Source organism: Dendropsophus ebraccatus, chromosome 9 (assembly GCF_027789765.1).
Source record: "Dendropsophus ebraccatus isolate aDenEbr1 chromosome 9, aDenEbr1.pat, whole genome shotgun sequence".
Lineage (NCBI taxonomy): Eukaryota > Metazoa > Chordata > Amphibia > Anura > Hylidae > Dendropsophus > Dendropsophus ebraccatus.
In genome coordinates, this window is record NC_091462.1 from 108,795,551 (window position 1) to 108,809,622 (window position 14,072).

The 14,072-nt window shown below is 45.8% G+C and overlaps 1 protein-coding gene across 1 annotated transcript; it reads right to left on the reverse strand.

Annotated features, from left to right (window-relative positions):
• Window positions 1–460: 460 nt before the first annotated feature.
• On the reverse strand, window positions 461–12,743 carry LOC138800470 (acidic leucine-rich nuclear phosphoprotein 32 family member A-like). Its single transcript, XM_069982154.1, has 9 exons — window positions 12,684–12,743; window positions 7,130–7,152; window positions 6,908–6,946; window positions 5,246–5,332; window positions 3,971–4,018; window positions 3,843–3,890; window positions 3,399–3,482; window positions 1,945–2,004; window positions 461–1,012 (listed from the first exon to the last, which is right to left on the reverse strand). The coding sequence occupies exons 2-9, from the start codon at window positions 7,137–7,139 to the stop codon at window positions 981–983; spliced, it is 408 nt and encodes a 135-aa protein (XP_069838255.1). The 5' UTR covers window positions 7,140–7,152; window positions 12,684–12,743; the 3' UTR covers window positions 461–980.
• Between the last annotated feature and the right edge of the window lie 1,329 nt (window positions 12,744–14,072).

Genomic DNA, 14,072 nt, shown 5'->3' on the forward strand with positions numbered 1-14,072 from the left:
GTATATAGGAGGCAGTATTATAGTAGTTATATCCTTGTATATAGGAGCAGTATTATAGTAGTTATATTCCTGTATATAGGAGCAGTATTATAGTAGTTATATTCCTGTATATAGGGGGCAGTATTATAGTAGTTATATTCTTGTATATAGGAGCAGTAATATAGTACTTATATTCCTGTATATAGGGAGCAGCATTATAGTAGTTATATCCTTGTATATAGGAGCAGTATTATAGTAGTTATATTCCTGTATATAGGAGCAGTATTATAGTAATTATTTTCCTTTTTTTTCTTTGCTCTCTTTATAGCCAGTACATTAATCAATGTGAGATGACAATGAACAGTCAAATAAGATATTCTTCATAGTAAAACACATAAAATCTCTTTATTTTTTTATGTAGAACATTCTAATGACAGTATATACAGAAAAACAAAAAAGAAACCACCAACAAGGATGTTTTTTCCTTTTGATTTATTTTATACATTGCCCCCCCAAAAAAATTTTACAGTGGAAAAAAAAGGGTAAAACAAAAATTTACATTTTAATACTTTTTGGTTTCTTTTTTTATTTACATAGTTCGAAATCTGTAAATCTCCTTAAATCGTTTCACTAGGAGTCACTTGTACTGGCCGTTAGGTATGACATGCATTCATACAGGAGCAGGAATTCCTGAGAAAGATAGGTGTCCCTGCTCCTATATACTGAGCAGTGAGGTATATATATTGTGCTGCATGCACTGGACTGGACACACCATCCCTTTTTCCCTCTGTAAGTGGTAGGCCAGCTAACTCAACTTTAGAAGGATTAGGTGACTAGTAACTATATACAAGCTATATGAGCCACATCTAAAACAAGTTTTTTAAAGAAACAACTTCAACAAAGCATCTTGTTTCCAGATGTTGAGCTCCATCCGTCCCCCACGGAGCAGATTCCTTCAAGTAAAGTTGAGTGTTGTTATACTCTGAGCCTATGAAAGCTATTCACCCATTATGTGGACAGATAAATGAATTTCCTATAGTAAAAAAAAAAAAAAAGCATCAAAAATATTCATTGTACTCTTATTAACCAGCAGATTATGTCTCTTAAAGGGGAACTCCAGTGAAAAATAATTGTTTTCAAATTAACTGGTGTCAGAAAGTTATACAGATTTGTAATTTACTTCTATTCATAAATCCCCACTCTTCCAGTACTTATCAGCTGCCGTATGTTCTGCAGGAAGTGGTGTATTCTTTCCAGTCTGACACAGTGCTCTCTTATGCCACCTCTGTCCATGTCATGAACTGCCCAGAGCAGGAGAGGTTTTCTATGGGGATTGGCTACTGCTCTGGACAGTTCCTGACATGGACAGAGGTGGCAGCAGAGAGCACTGTGTTGGACTGGAAAAAATACACCACTTCCTGCAGGACATACAGCAGCTTATAAGTACTGGAAGACTTGAGATTTTTAAATAGAAGGGATTTACAAATCTCTATAACTTTCTTGCACTAGTTGATATGAAAATATTTTATTCCTCCTGAGTACCTCTTTATAGGGCTAAGAGTAGCTTTTGGTCCCTAATTTAAACTACTATGATCTATGATCATATGATCTATGTACTATGATCCACTATAATTGCTATACTTGAGAGATATTTAGGCTCCTTCTAGGACTATGGGCAAATTGGGGCAATAACCTCTTGAAGACTAAAAAAACTATCTCTATATAATGGAACATACATCAAAGTTTCGAGACCCCCAAGACAAAGTTTTCAATATGGCCCCCAAATTGTCACACATCATTCATATTATTAGTTTGTTCATAGAGGGAACTTTGCAGCCACTTTGGACCATTGTCGTTGACTATAACCACCATAGCTATTGACTGACCAGGTGACCCATACACTATTATAGCCAGATGCTCTGGAAACCTGGATCGGACCAGCATTCCCTATGGTTGCTTTCTTACCTTTATTCCATGCTCTTACTGAGGAGGTGTTCTTTGGGCCGGTTGGTTGAGCTGAGATGACTGAAAATTAAGAAGAAAAAAAAATAATACATTTTCACTTATGAAACCTTAATAATATTCCACAGGTTATATAAGATTTGCCCTAATATGAAGCTAAATATTATAGTAGCAAAGCAGTCTCTGAGCGAAGATCACAGAGAGACCACAACCGTATAGAGAATTGGTGGAGGGGGGGCGGTGACTTCCTGGATAACATGGTGATGTCACTTCCTGGATAACATGGTGATGTCCCTTCCTAGATAACATGTTGATGTCACTTCCTGGATAACATGGTGATGTCACTTCCTGGATAACATGGTGATGTCATTTCCTGGATAACATGGTGATGTCACTTCCTGGATAACATGGTGATGCCACTTCCTGGATAACATGGTGATGTCACTTCCTGGATAACATGGTGATGCCACTTCCTGGATAACATGGTGATGTCACTTCCTGGATAACAGGGTGATGTCACTTCCTGGATAACATGGTGATGTCACTTCCTGGATAACATGGTGATGTCCCTTCCTGAATAACATGGTGATGTCCCTTCCTGGATAACATGGTGATGTCCCTTCCTGGATAACATGGTGATGTCACTTCCTGAATAACATGGTGATGTCACTTTCTGGATAACATGGTTATGTCACTTCCTAGATAACTTGGTGATGTCACTTCCTGGATAACATGGTGATGTCACTTCCTGGATAACTTGGTGAAGTCACTTCCTGGATAACATGGTGATGTCACTTCCTAGATAACTTGGTGATGTCCCTTCCTGGATAACATGGTGATGTCACTTCCTGGATAACTTGGTGAAGTCACTTCCTGGATAACATGGTGATGTCACTTCCTGGATAACTTGGTGAAGTCACTTCCTGGATAACATGGTGATGTCACTTCCTAGATAACTTGGTGATGTCACTTCCTGGATAACATGGTAATGTCACTTCCTGGATAACATGGTGATGTCACTTCCTGGATAACAGGGTAATGTCACTTCCTGGATAACATGGTGATGTCCCTTCCTGGATAACATGATGATGTCACTTCCTGGATAAACATGGTGATGTCACTTCCTGGATAACTTGGTGATGTCACTTCCTGGATAACATGGTGATGTCACTTCCTAGATAAACATGGTGATGTCACTTCCTGGATAATTTGGTGGTGTCACTTCCTGGATAACATGGTGATGTCATGACCCGACTCGCAGAGCTGTGGCTGCTGGAGAGGATGATGGCAGAGGGATGCTCAGTGTCCCTCCAGTGGGGGGCAGTACAATACTTTAATAATAATTTTTGCCTTTGAGTCAATCTCTAATCTGAAATGCCATAAAAGTACCATAGCACAGGATAGATCCCTGTTTGGCCTTTGAAAGAAGGAATGGAGGATAGCTACAACCAACCTACCTGTCTGGTTATTATGTAAGTGGTCTTGTTCTTCTTCAGTAGGACTGGACAGAGCCATCTCTTTAGATTCACCTTCTTCGTCATCTATTAAGGAAAAAACACTAAAAATGCTGTATCTTTAGAGCCCAGATGCCCTGAAGGGACCTAAGTCCTCAAGAAGACATCTGTATTATAAATGGCTACATGGTAGTTGGGGAACCTGTTAAAGGTTCAAACTATGGGGCCTAAGAGCTTCATGTTACCCCTTTACCTGAAGATTTCAAAGAGTAAGAGGAGTACTCCAAGGGGCAGAATAAGGGGATCAAGGATATGGAGTTTATTAATTCCCCAACTAACTTTGAATCCTCCATCCGCTTTACTTTGCTTTTCCCTCCAGCAAACAAGAACCACAATGGACCTTACAAAGTTGGGTTGTTGCAGAACACCTACTGGCCTAGGTATTACCTGCGGCATCTTGTTCGGTCATATTAGATTCCTGTTCTTCATCTCCCTCTAAGAAAAATAAAAACATTTAGGGGGAGATTTATCAAAGGGTGTAAAATACACAACCAACCCACCTGTCTGGTTATTACCTGCGGCATCTTGGTCAGACGCTTCAGAGTCACGTTCTTCATCATCCTCTAAGGAAAATAAAAACATTTAGTATTAGTATCATACAAGATCTCCATGCTGGGTTCATCCAGAAAAAGGGGGACATTTACGGACATTCCAGCAGGGGCATACCCCAGGGAAAAGGGGCAGATTCTCCCTTCTCCCTGGCGTACTCCTGCTGTATCCCCCGCTTGCCTGATGGGGGGCCGGCAAGGCGAGGAGGAGGAGTGGCCTCCCCCTGCGCCTCACTTATCATGATTTACTGGGCCGCTATTGGGTCTAAGACTGGGCTTGAGACGTGAGGTTTCAGACCCTCTCAGCCAGTCAGTGGCAGAGGTGGGACCTCGCTACAGCGGGCCGGAAACGTCACATCTCAAGCCCAGTCTCAGACTAGAAAATGTATTCTGTGGATCAGTGGTGCACACCTCTACCCACTGGGGTAGGTGCTCTGTCGTCAACAGGTTCTTCAACCCAGGTGCTAGTATAGGTAGTAAGACGACGGCACTCCTTAAATAATGCGAATAAGTGAAAGTTTTTTGTACAGTGAAAATAAACATGATTGTACTCCGACCGATAAGTTTAGTACATAAGGGCGAGAGACCATAAGCGTAGAAACGTTTTGGTCCTGCCAGGACCTTCCTCAGGCCGTAGAGTCTCTGTCCCGTAGAAGTGAAGGAGAGGAGCCGGCCTGGGGACCGGAGGAGTTGGATGTTGCCCGGAGTACTCCTTTCTACAGTATGTAAAATAGCAAAGATTATACTTACCTCTCCAGGCAAGAAGCATTTAAAAAGGGAGTGGTGGCTCTGCATGGTGGGCTCCATTCATTTGGGGGATAATGTACCTAAGCCATGGGGTGATATGGTCTTTACCATCTGGGGATAATGTACCTAAGCCATGGGGTGATATGGTCTTTACCATCTGGGGATAATGTACCTAAGCCATGGGGTGATATGGTCTTTACAATGTACCCAGGTAAGGTCAGGGCCATAAGCAGCTGGTGATGGCAGACAGACATAGGTAAAGCTGTGATCACCATCTCATTGTAGGAAACAGGTGATGGCCATGGGTCACTGGTGAGCTGCTGGTATAGTCAGAGACTAAAGGGAATGGATGGCATACATTGTGAACATATAAGCCAGGCTCAGATCTGGAATGCCTGAAAAAACACAATATACGCTGGTTTAGTATCTAAGTCTAGTATGTAGTACAGGATGAACCCGCGCTGGACCTTTCAGAGGAGGATTGTTACAACCAACCTCTATGGTTATTGCCTGCGGCGTCCTGTTCTTCTTTGTTGGCATTGGACAGAGCCATCCCTTCACATTCATGGTCTGCATTCTCATCTAAAGAAAATAAAACCATTTAGTATTAGTATTATAAAAGATCGCCACGCTGTGTTCATCCAGAAGAAAAGAAAAAAAAAAGTGTATCAACAGTATCTGAGTGCAGTAGAGTGAGTGCTGCATATTAGTGCTGCAGTTAAAGCCGGGGCCCTAAACCAGGGGCAGAGCATAGACCCCTCAGTTACAGCTGGGCCCCTAAACCTGGGGAGGAGCATAGACCCCTCAGTTACAGCTGGGCCCCTAAACCTGGGGAGGAGCATAGACCCCTCAGTTACAGCTGGGCCCCTAAACCTGGGGAGGAGCATAGACCCCTCAGTTACAGCTGGGCCCCTAAACCAGGAGCAGAGCATAGACTCCTCAGTTACAGCCGGGCCCCTTAACCTGGGGAGGAGCATAGACCCCTCAGTTACAGCTGGGCCCCTTAACCTGGGGAGGAGCATAGACCCCTCAGTTACAGCTGGGCCCCTAAACCAGGGGCAGAGCATAGACCCCTTAGTTACAGCTGGGCCCCTAAACCTGGGGAGGAGCATAGATCCCTCAGTTACAGCTGGGCCCCTAAACCAGGAGCAGAGCATAGACTCCTCAGTTACAGCCGGGCCCCTTAACCTGGGGAGGAGCATAGACCCCTCAGTTACAGCTGGGCCCCTAAACCAGGGGCAGAGCATAGACCCCTCAGTTACAGCTGGGCCCCTAAACCTGGGGAGGAGCATAGACCCCTCAGTTACAGCTGGGCCCCTAAACCTGGGGAGGAGCATAGACCCCTCAGTTACAGCTGGGCCCCTAAACCAGGGGCAGAGCATAGACCCCCTCAGTTACAATTGGGCCCCTAAACCTGGGGAGGAGCATAGACCCCTCAGTTACAACTGGGCCCCTAAACCTGGGGAGGAGCATAGACCCCTCAGTTACAGCTGGGCCCCTAAACCTGGGGAGGAGCATAGACCCCTCAGTTACAGCTGGGCCCCTAAACCAGGGGCAGAGCATAGACCCCTCGGTTACAGCTGGGCCCCTAAACCAGGGGCAGAGCATAGACCCCTCAGTTACAGCTGGGCCCCTAAACCTGGGGCAGAGCATAGACTCCTCAGTTACAGCCGGGCCCCTAAACCTGGGGCAGAGCATAGACTCCTCAGTTACAGCCGGGCCCCTAAACCTGGGGAGGAGCATAGACCCCTCAGTTACAGCTGGGCCCCTAAACCTGGGGAGGAGCATAGACCCCTCAGTTACAGCTGGCCCCCTTAACCTGGGGAGGAGCATAGACCCTACAGTTACAGCTGGGCCCCTAAACCTGGGGAGAACACAGACCCTACAGTTACAGCTGGGCCCCTAAACCAGGGGAGAACACAGACCCTACAGTTACTACGACAAATAAAAAACATCTAGTATAAGAATTGTCCAGAAATGTCTGTCATTTTATCAGCTGATTCAGGAGAACCTGGACCCACTGCACCTACAGCCATTTCACACCCCGGAGCTCTTTCTAGAGGCCTCCTGGGGGGTCTGATCACGTCTTACAGATCTTCTACAGCCAATAAGTACAGTGAGAATAAGCATAGAATATATAGATATATATCATCTTACCACGTTTATATCCAAAACAGCAGGTGAGATTCATGAGACCTGGACAGGAGGAGAGAATACAGAACATTTATTAGGTGTACTCCAGCCGTATCCCCCGCTGACCTCCTCCCGGGCCAGATTTATCCCCCCGCCCTCTGTGATCTGATACATATCCCTTACCCTGTTGATAGGGAACAAGTATTTTATCTAGGAATACCCCTTTAATTCTCTGTAGTTACTTACAAGACGCCATTTTATATTGTGACCTAGAAGGAAAAAAAATACTGGTTATATACAGGTATTTGAGGCTATATAGAGGCATACTGGTTATATAGAAGTATATGAGGCTATATAGAGGCATACTGGTTATATAGAGGTATATGAGGTTATATAGAGGTACACAGTATATCTGAATGTCATATTAGAGGTAATATAGAATTATGCAGGTGGTGATGTCCAAGTGCTCAAATTTAGGTTTCCAAGTAAACCATGACACCAAATTGTAAGCAAAAGAAACATTTTCCTGCTCCCCTTTAAATCAAGTTGCCTATTACAACTACAGAGGGCATAGGCAAGGGGGAAGTCAAACTGCACCCACCGCTAGCTATCATTGTGTGTGTGTGATGTGGTCAGACACGTAAGGGGTTTGGTTCTCATGGAAACATTGAAATTGAGTCCATTGAGTGAGGTGAGCCCTCCAAAAATGGAGTTAAACAAGTTAGAATTGAGACCTTCCCAAAATTGATTTTGATGACCTTGAGTCGAGCCCAACAAACATAAATTTTTAGGCCCTTGAGCAGAGCCCAACAAACATTAATTTTTAGGCCCTTGAGCAGAGCCCAACAAACATTAATTTTTAGGTCTTTGAGCTGAGCTTAACAAACATAAATTTTTAGACCCTTCAGCAGAGCCCAACAAACATTATGTTTTAGGCCGTTGTAGTGAGCCCAACGAAGATTATTTTTTAGGCCCTTGAGCAGAGCTCAATAAACATTATTTTTAGGCCCTTAACCCTTAGAGGACCGAGCCAATTAAAATTTTTGCGTTTTCGTTTTTTCCTCCTTGTGCTTAAAAGGCCATAGCACTTGCATTTTTTAACCTAGAAATCCACATGAGCCCTTATTTTTTGCACCACTAATTGTACTTTGCAATGACAGGCTGTATTTTTTCATAAAGTACACTGCGAAACCAGAAAAAATTCAATGTGTGGTGAAATTGAAAAAAAACAACGCAAACAATTTCTTTTACTTGGAGGGTATTTTTTTACGCCATTTGCCCTGGGGTAAAACTGACATGTTATATATGTTCCTCAAGTCGTTACGATCACAACGATATGTAACATGTATAACTTTTATATGATGGCTTGTAAAAAATTCAAACCATTGTTAACAAATATATGTTCCTTAAAATCGCCCCATTCCCAGGCTTATAGCGCTTTTATCCTTTGGCCTATGGGGCTGTGTCAGGTATAATTTTTTGCGCCATGATGTGTTCTTTCTATCGATACCTTGATTGCGCATATGCGACTTTTCGATCGCTTTTTATTACAATTTTTCTGGATTTGATGCGACCAAAAATGCGCAATTTTGCACTTTGGGATTTTTTCCCGCTTACGCTGTTTACCGTACAAGATCAGGAATGTGATTAATTAATAGTTCGGGCGATTACACACGTGGCAGTAGCAAACATGTTTATTTATTTATTTACTTTTATTTATAACCTGGGAAAAGGGGGGTGATTCAGACTTTTATTAGGGGATGGGGCTTTTTATTAATAATAAGACTTTTTTTTTAGTTTTACACTTATACTAGAAGCCTTCTGGGGTTAGGGTTATTCCCTCTGGGGTTGGGGTTATTCCCCCTGGGGTTAGGGTTATTCCCCCTGGGGTTAGGGTTATTCCCCCCTGGGGTTAGGGTTATTCCTCCTGGTGTTAGGGTTATTCCCCCTGGGGGACTTCTAGTATAAGTACACTGATCTCTCATTGAGATCTATGCTGCATAGATATGCAGCATAGATCGATGAGATAGGCACTCGATTGCTTCCGGCTGCTGCAGCCGGAAGAAACCGAATGCCGAGCCGGGATCAGCGCCATCAGACCCGGCCGGGACAAGACACGGGGATTGCTCCTCCGGGACAACATCCCGGGGGGGGGTGATTTCCGCCACTAGACACCAGGGAACGGCTGCATCAGGTAATCGGATGCAGCTGTCATCTTTGAAAGCTGCATCCGATTATCTAATTAGCGGGCACAACGATCGGACCGTGCCCTCTAATAGCCGTGGTCCTGGGCTACATGCGGCATCCGGGAGCGTGGCGGTTCAGAGCGTGGCCGTCGCGCGGCCCCGCTCTGAACACCTGTGGGCCCTGGACGTACGGGTATGTCCAGGGTCGCCTGAGGGTTAAGGTGAGCCCCCAGAAATAAAATGTATGCATGGCCCTTGAGATGAGCCCTCTAAAATAAATGTGGGTGAGTCTGTTGCAGCGAGTTGCGGCAGGTCGCGAAAGGCCTCCGTCTCCACAAGCCTAAATGGCAACATCTCCATGGCCAACAGTTTGGAGATGTGGCAGTTTAAGGTTTGGGCATGGGGGTCAGTTGAGGCTTACTTCTGCCTGCGATCAAACACCTGAGATATTGACAACTGATGAGACGAGGCGCATGATGGTGCAGACAAAGGAGCAGACGCAGGTGAAGGGGAGGCTGAAGTAGAAGGCCCCAAAGGTGCCTGAAGCACAGGCAGATGTGGAGGTGTCTTGGCTGGTGGTCTGGACTGCAGAGCCAGCACACAAAACAGGGGAAGAGGCAGAAGCACCAGGTTGTCCTCCATTTGCTCTCTCCCACTTAACCCTGTGCTTGGCTTCCAAGTGCCTGTGGTGGTCAGGTTGCTCTTCTGAGAACCGCTAGTCAATTTGGAATGGCAGTGTGTGCAAACCGCGCTCAGTTGGTTATCTGCGCACACATTAAAATATCTCCACATCAAAGAAGAACGCGCCCTCGATGGGGCTGCCATAGGGAAGAGCTTTGGCCCCTGCTGGCTCTGGCCTGCCTTCTCTGAACCAGCTGTCCTCTGCCTATGGCCATCCCTCTGCCTCTTGCTGCCTTTTACGGTGCTGCGCAGACCTCCACATCTCCGCTTTCCCCGCTGGACATCACCCCTGGCCAGTTCGGGTCGGTCACTTCCTCGTCCAGCACCATCTCTTCCAATTTCTCAATTTTCTTCTCCTACTGCCCACAGGAAATCTCAACAGCCTCCCTCCATGGCAACTCCATCATCGCTCATGATTTGAGATGCAGGTTGCCCGTGCACTCCACCAAAATCACCAGGAGATGGCGGATCCTCCGGTGTTTGGGCATCACTAGACACAAAATCCTCCGCTAGCTCCTGGGATTCTTGCTGTGCTTTACTGGAGTCCAATTCTGGAAAAGGACCTGAAAAGAGCTCCTGGGCGTGGGCAAGGGTGGCATGACTCTGTTGGTGAGATTGGGCAGGTTGGCAGGAAGGAGGATCAGAGTGAGGTTCCTGCAGTCCAGACTCTTGGCTGGCGATGAGGCTGGACTGTGTGGATGACTGGGTGGTGGAGAAGTGACTGGAAGCATTATCGGCTATCCATATTACCACCTATTCCTGCTTCTCGGGCGTCACCCCCTGCATCGTTATTGGTCCAAAAAAGGCTCCAGGCAAGGTGGGAGGGGAAACAAATTTTAACAGCATATTTGATCGAAAACGACTATGTCAAATAGCGTAGTATCCGATCGAATACGTAATTGATCAGGTGCTACTCGCTCATGTTTATAGTTATAGAGAGGTACATGAAGTGACCTAGAGATATACAGGCTATCTGCATGGTATACAAAGTAATATAGATGTATGCAGGTTATATGGATGTATTTGAGGTTATATAGAGGTATATATGTTATATGGAGGGTATATGAGGTTATAGAGAGGTATATATGTTATATGGAGGGTATATGAGGTTATATAGAGGTATATATGTTAAATGGAGAGTATAGGAGGTTATATAGAGGTATATATGAGGTTATATAGAGGTATATATGTTATATGCAGGGGTGGATTAACTTTACCATAGGCCCCGGGCTGTTCACCAGGCCTGGGCCCCCCCACCCCACTGTAACTATGGCGGCACTAGCCTGGCGTTCATAGTACAGGACAGATAATGTCATGATGTCCTGATTTGTGCAAAATTGCCATAAAAAAACCCCGTGGTTTTTGCAAATCATGGCAGAAGTGTAGCCAGGAGACAGTACACCACTGAAAGTATAAGTCTTTTTGGGTGGTCATGGGCCCCCCAGGAGCTCAGGGCCCCGGGCTGCCGCCCAAAACGCCCCTATTATAATCCACTTCTGGTTATATGGAGGGTATAGGAGGTTATATAGAGGTAGGCAGGTTATATGGGTGTAGATGAGCTGATATAGAAGTAGACTGGTTATATAGAGGTATATGAAGGGACATAGAGATGTGCAGGCTATCTGGATGGCATACAAGGTCATATAGATGTATGCAGGTTATATGGATTATTTGATGTTATATGTAGGTTATATGGAGGTATATGAAGTGACATAGAGCTATATATATAGAGAGCTATACTGGTTATATAAATGGTGTATATATATCCAGTTTCAGTATACTGTTGGCCAACCACTATCCCTACCCACCAGTGATAACTGGAGTAATAACAGGGCCCCCAGCTCTGGTGCTTGATGTGTTGTGCTGGAGACTTTATGGGCCTGGACACATCCGCGCCCCCCTGCACCCACTATGGTTACCCCCCTGCAGTACTGACCACGCCGTGCACCCACTATGGTTACCCCCCTGCAATACTGACCACCCCGTGCACCCACTATGGTTACCCCCCTGCAGTACTGACCACCCCCTGCACCCTCTATGATTACCCCCCTGCAGTACTGACCACCCCCTGCACCCTCTATGATTACCCCCCTGTAGTACTGACCACCCCCTGCACCCTCTATGATTACCCCCCTGCAGTACTGACCACCCCCTGCACCCTCTATGGTTACCCCCCTGCAGTACTGACCACCCCCTGCACCCACTATGGTTACCCCCTTACAGTACTGACCGCCCCCTGCACCCACTATGGTTACCCCCTTACAGTACTGACCGCCCCCTGCACCCACTATGGTTACCCCCTTACAGTACTGACCACCCCCTGCACCCACTATGGTTACCCCCTGCAGTGCTGACCACCCCCTGCACCCTATGGTTACCCCCCTGCAGTACCGCCCCCCCTGCACCCACTATGGTTCCTCCCTGCAGTACTGATCCCCCCATACACATGCTTCTTGTGCATCATCCCGCTCATACTATACCAGCATATCCGTACACAGCGTGTGGCTTACAACACGTACAGTATATACACATAAATATATTTATATACTATATACACACTGTACCATGTGCCGCCTGTAGCTACAATAATCCACTCTGCATAGGCCGTAATTACCGGGTGTGAGAGGCCTCCTCCTAACCTCACACTCACAGCGACGCGGTACAGAGAGGGGTCAAAGATGGCCGGACCCTTTTTGGCGCCAAAATCTCCCACCAATTTATTGCCTGTTTACTTGTTTGTGGTTTAAGCCCCAGTTTTAACTCCTTCAAGGCCGAATGAAGCTGCGTATATAGTCACCAATGTTCCGTCATTCTATATATATATGGGGGTGGATGTACGATATATACGGGGTGGGGGGTGGATAGTCTCTTATATAAGGGAGTGGGGGAGGAACGACTGTATATATTATATATAACTATATTACGGCTTTTACCTTTGATGAGATTGGCGCGGCTGTGAGGAAGTTGGTTGGCACAGATGATGCCAGCCCCCCTGAGTGTCGCTAGAATGTGACCTCATCGGGCATCACAATGGTCACACCCCCTTTATACATTATGACGCATGCGTCTTACAACTTTTTTTTCTAATAATCTTAAAGGAACACTCCGGACAAAGAACACAAGAGGGAACCGCCCCTGCACTCTGTCTATACAAATAAAGTTCTGCAACGTTTCAATGAACTTTACGTTTCCCTCCCTCCCCCGGTTCAAGATCACCGCTTGCTGTCAAAGACTGGAAACCTTTATTGATACATACGGATGTGTTACTTCTCACAGCTGAGGGTTTGTTACAGCCGTATCCAATCTATCTGATCCTCTCCCATCATCAGACGCAGCGCAGTTCTCTCACATAGTCTGTCCCATGTCGCCTGCACTGATACATTGTAACAAACAGGACAGGGGAGAGATATGCGGAGGGTTTAGCTCATAGAGCATAGTCTACACTGGATACAACTGTAACGAACCCTCAGCTGTGAGGAGGATTAGGGCTGGACTGGGTATGGTCACAGTCACTGACAGCAAGCAGAGAATATATCTCCGGCTATAGGTCTATTCAGGCAATTATTAGTTATATCTGTTCCTGGGTGACGACCAAGAGGGTAATGACCCAGCTTTCCCGCAGCCCAGAATGGTAAGTTGGTCTAGTTATAGGGTCACACAGAGCTGTGGGGAAGCTGGATGGCACCGCACGCCTATGGGAGCTGGTCTGGGGGTGAATAGGCTGTCACCCAGCTTTCCCAGGAACAGATGTATAAGAAGAAAATGGAGAACAAGGGCTGAGCTCCTCCATCCCCGCTGCATATATATATATATATATATATATATATATACCTGGTCCTACAGCCGCTGCAGAACTACAACTCCCAGCATGTGATGTCACAGACAGATTATTCCCACAGATGTTTTATTGCATGAAAAACCAAGAACACCAGACACGGAGGATTCCATCTTTATTGTACATGGCAGAAACTGTATCACATTACATTAATGGCAGTATCACACATCATAGGCTTAGATACACAGGCACAGGAGATAGTATCACACATCCTAGGCTTAGATACACAGGCACAGGAGATGGTCTCACACACAATAAGCTTAGATTCACTCAGTACACAAGGGGTGTGAAACTCCGGCCCTCCAGCTGTTACAAAACTACAACTCCCATCATGCCTGGACAGCCAAAGCTTTAGCCACCCGGGCATGATGGGAGTTGTAGTTTTGTAACAGCTGAAAAGCGGAGTTTCACACCTGTGCAGTAGACCGTATCACACATGATAGGCTTAGATACACATACTCAGCAGACAGTATCACACATGATAGCC

Coding starts and splice junctions, on each gene's coding strand:
- LOC138800470 (XM_069982154.1), bottom strand. Junction 4,019..5,245: donor CGCAGGCAATAACCATAGAG/GTTGGTTGTAAC, acceptor TATTTTCCTTAG/AGGATGATGAAGAACGTGAC. Junction 3,483..3,842: donor GACCGAACAAGATGCCGCAG/GTAATACCTAGG, acceptor TTTCCTTAATAG/ATGACGAAGAAGGTGAATCT.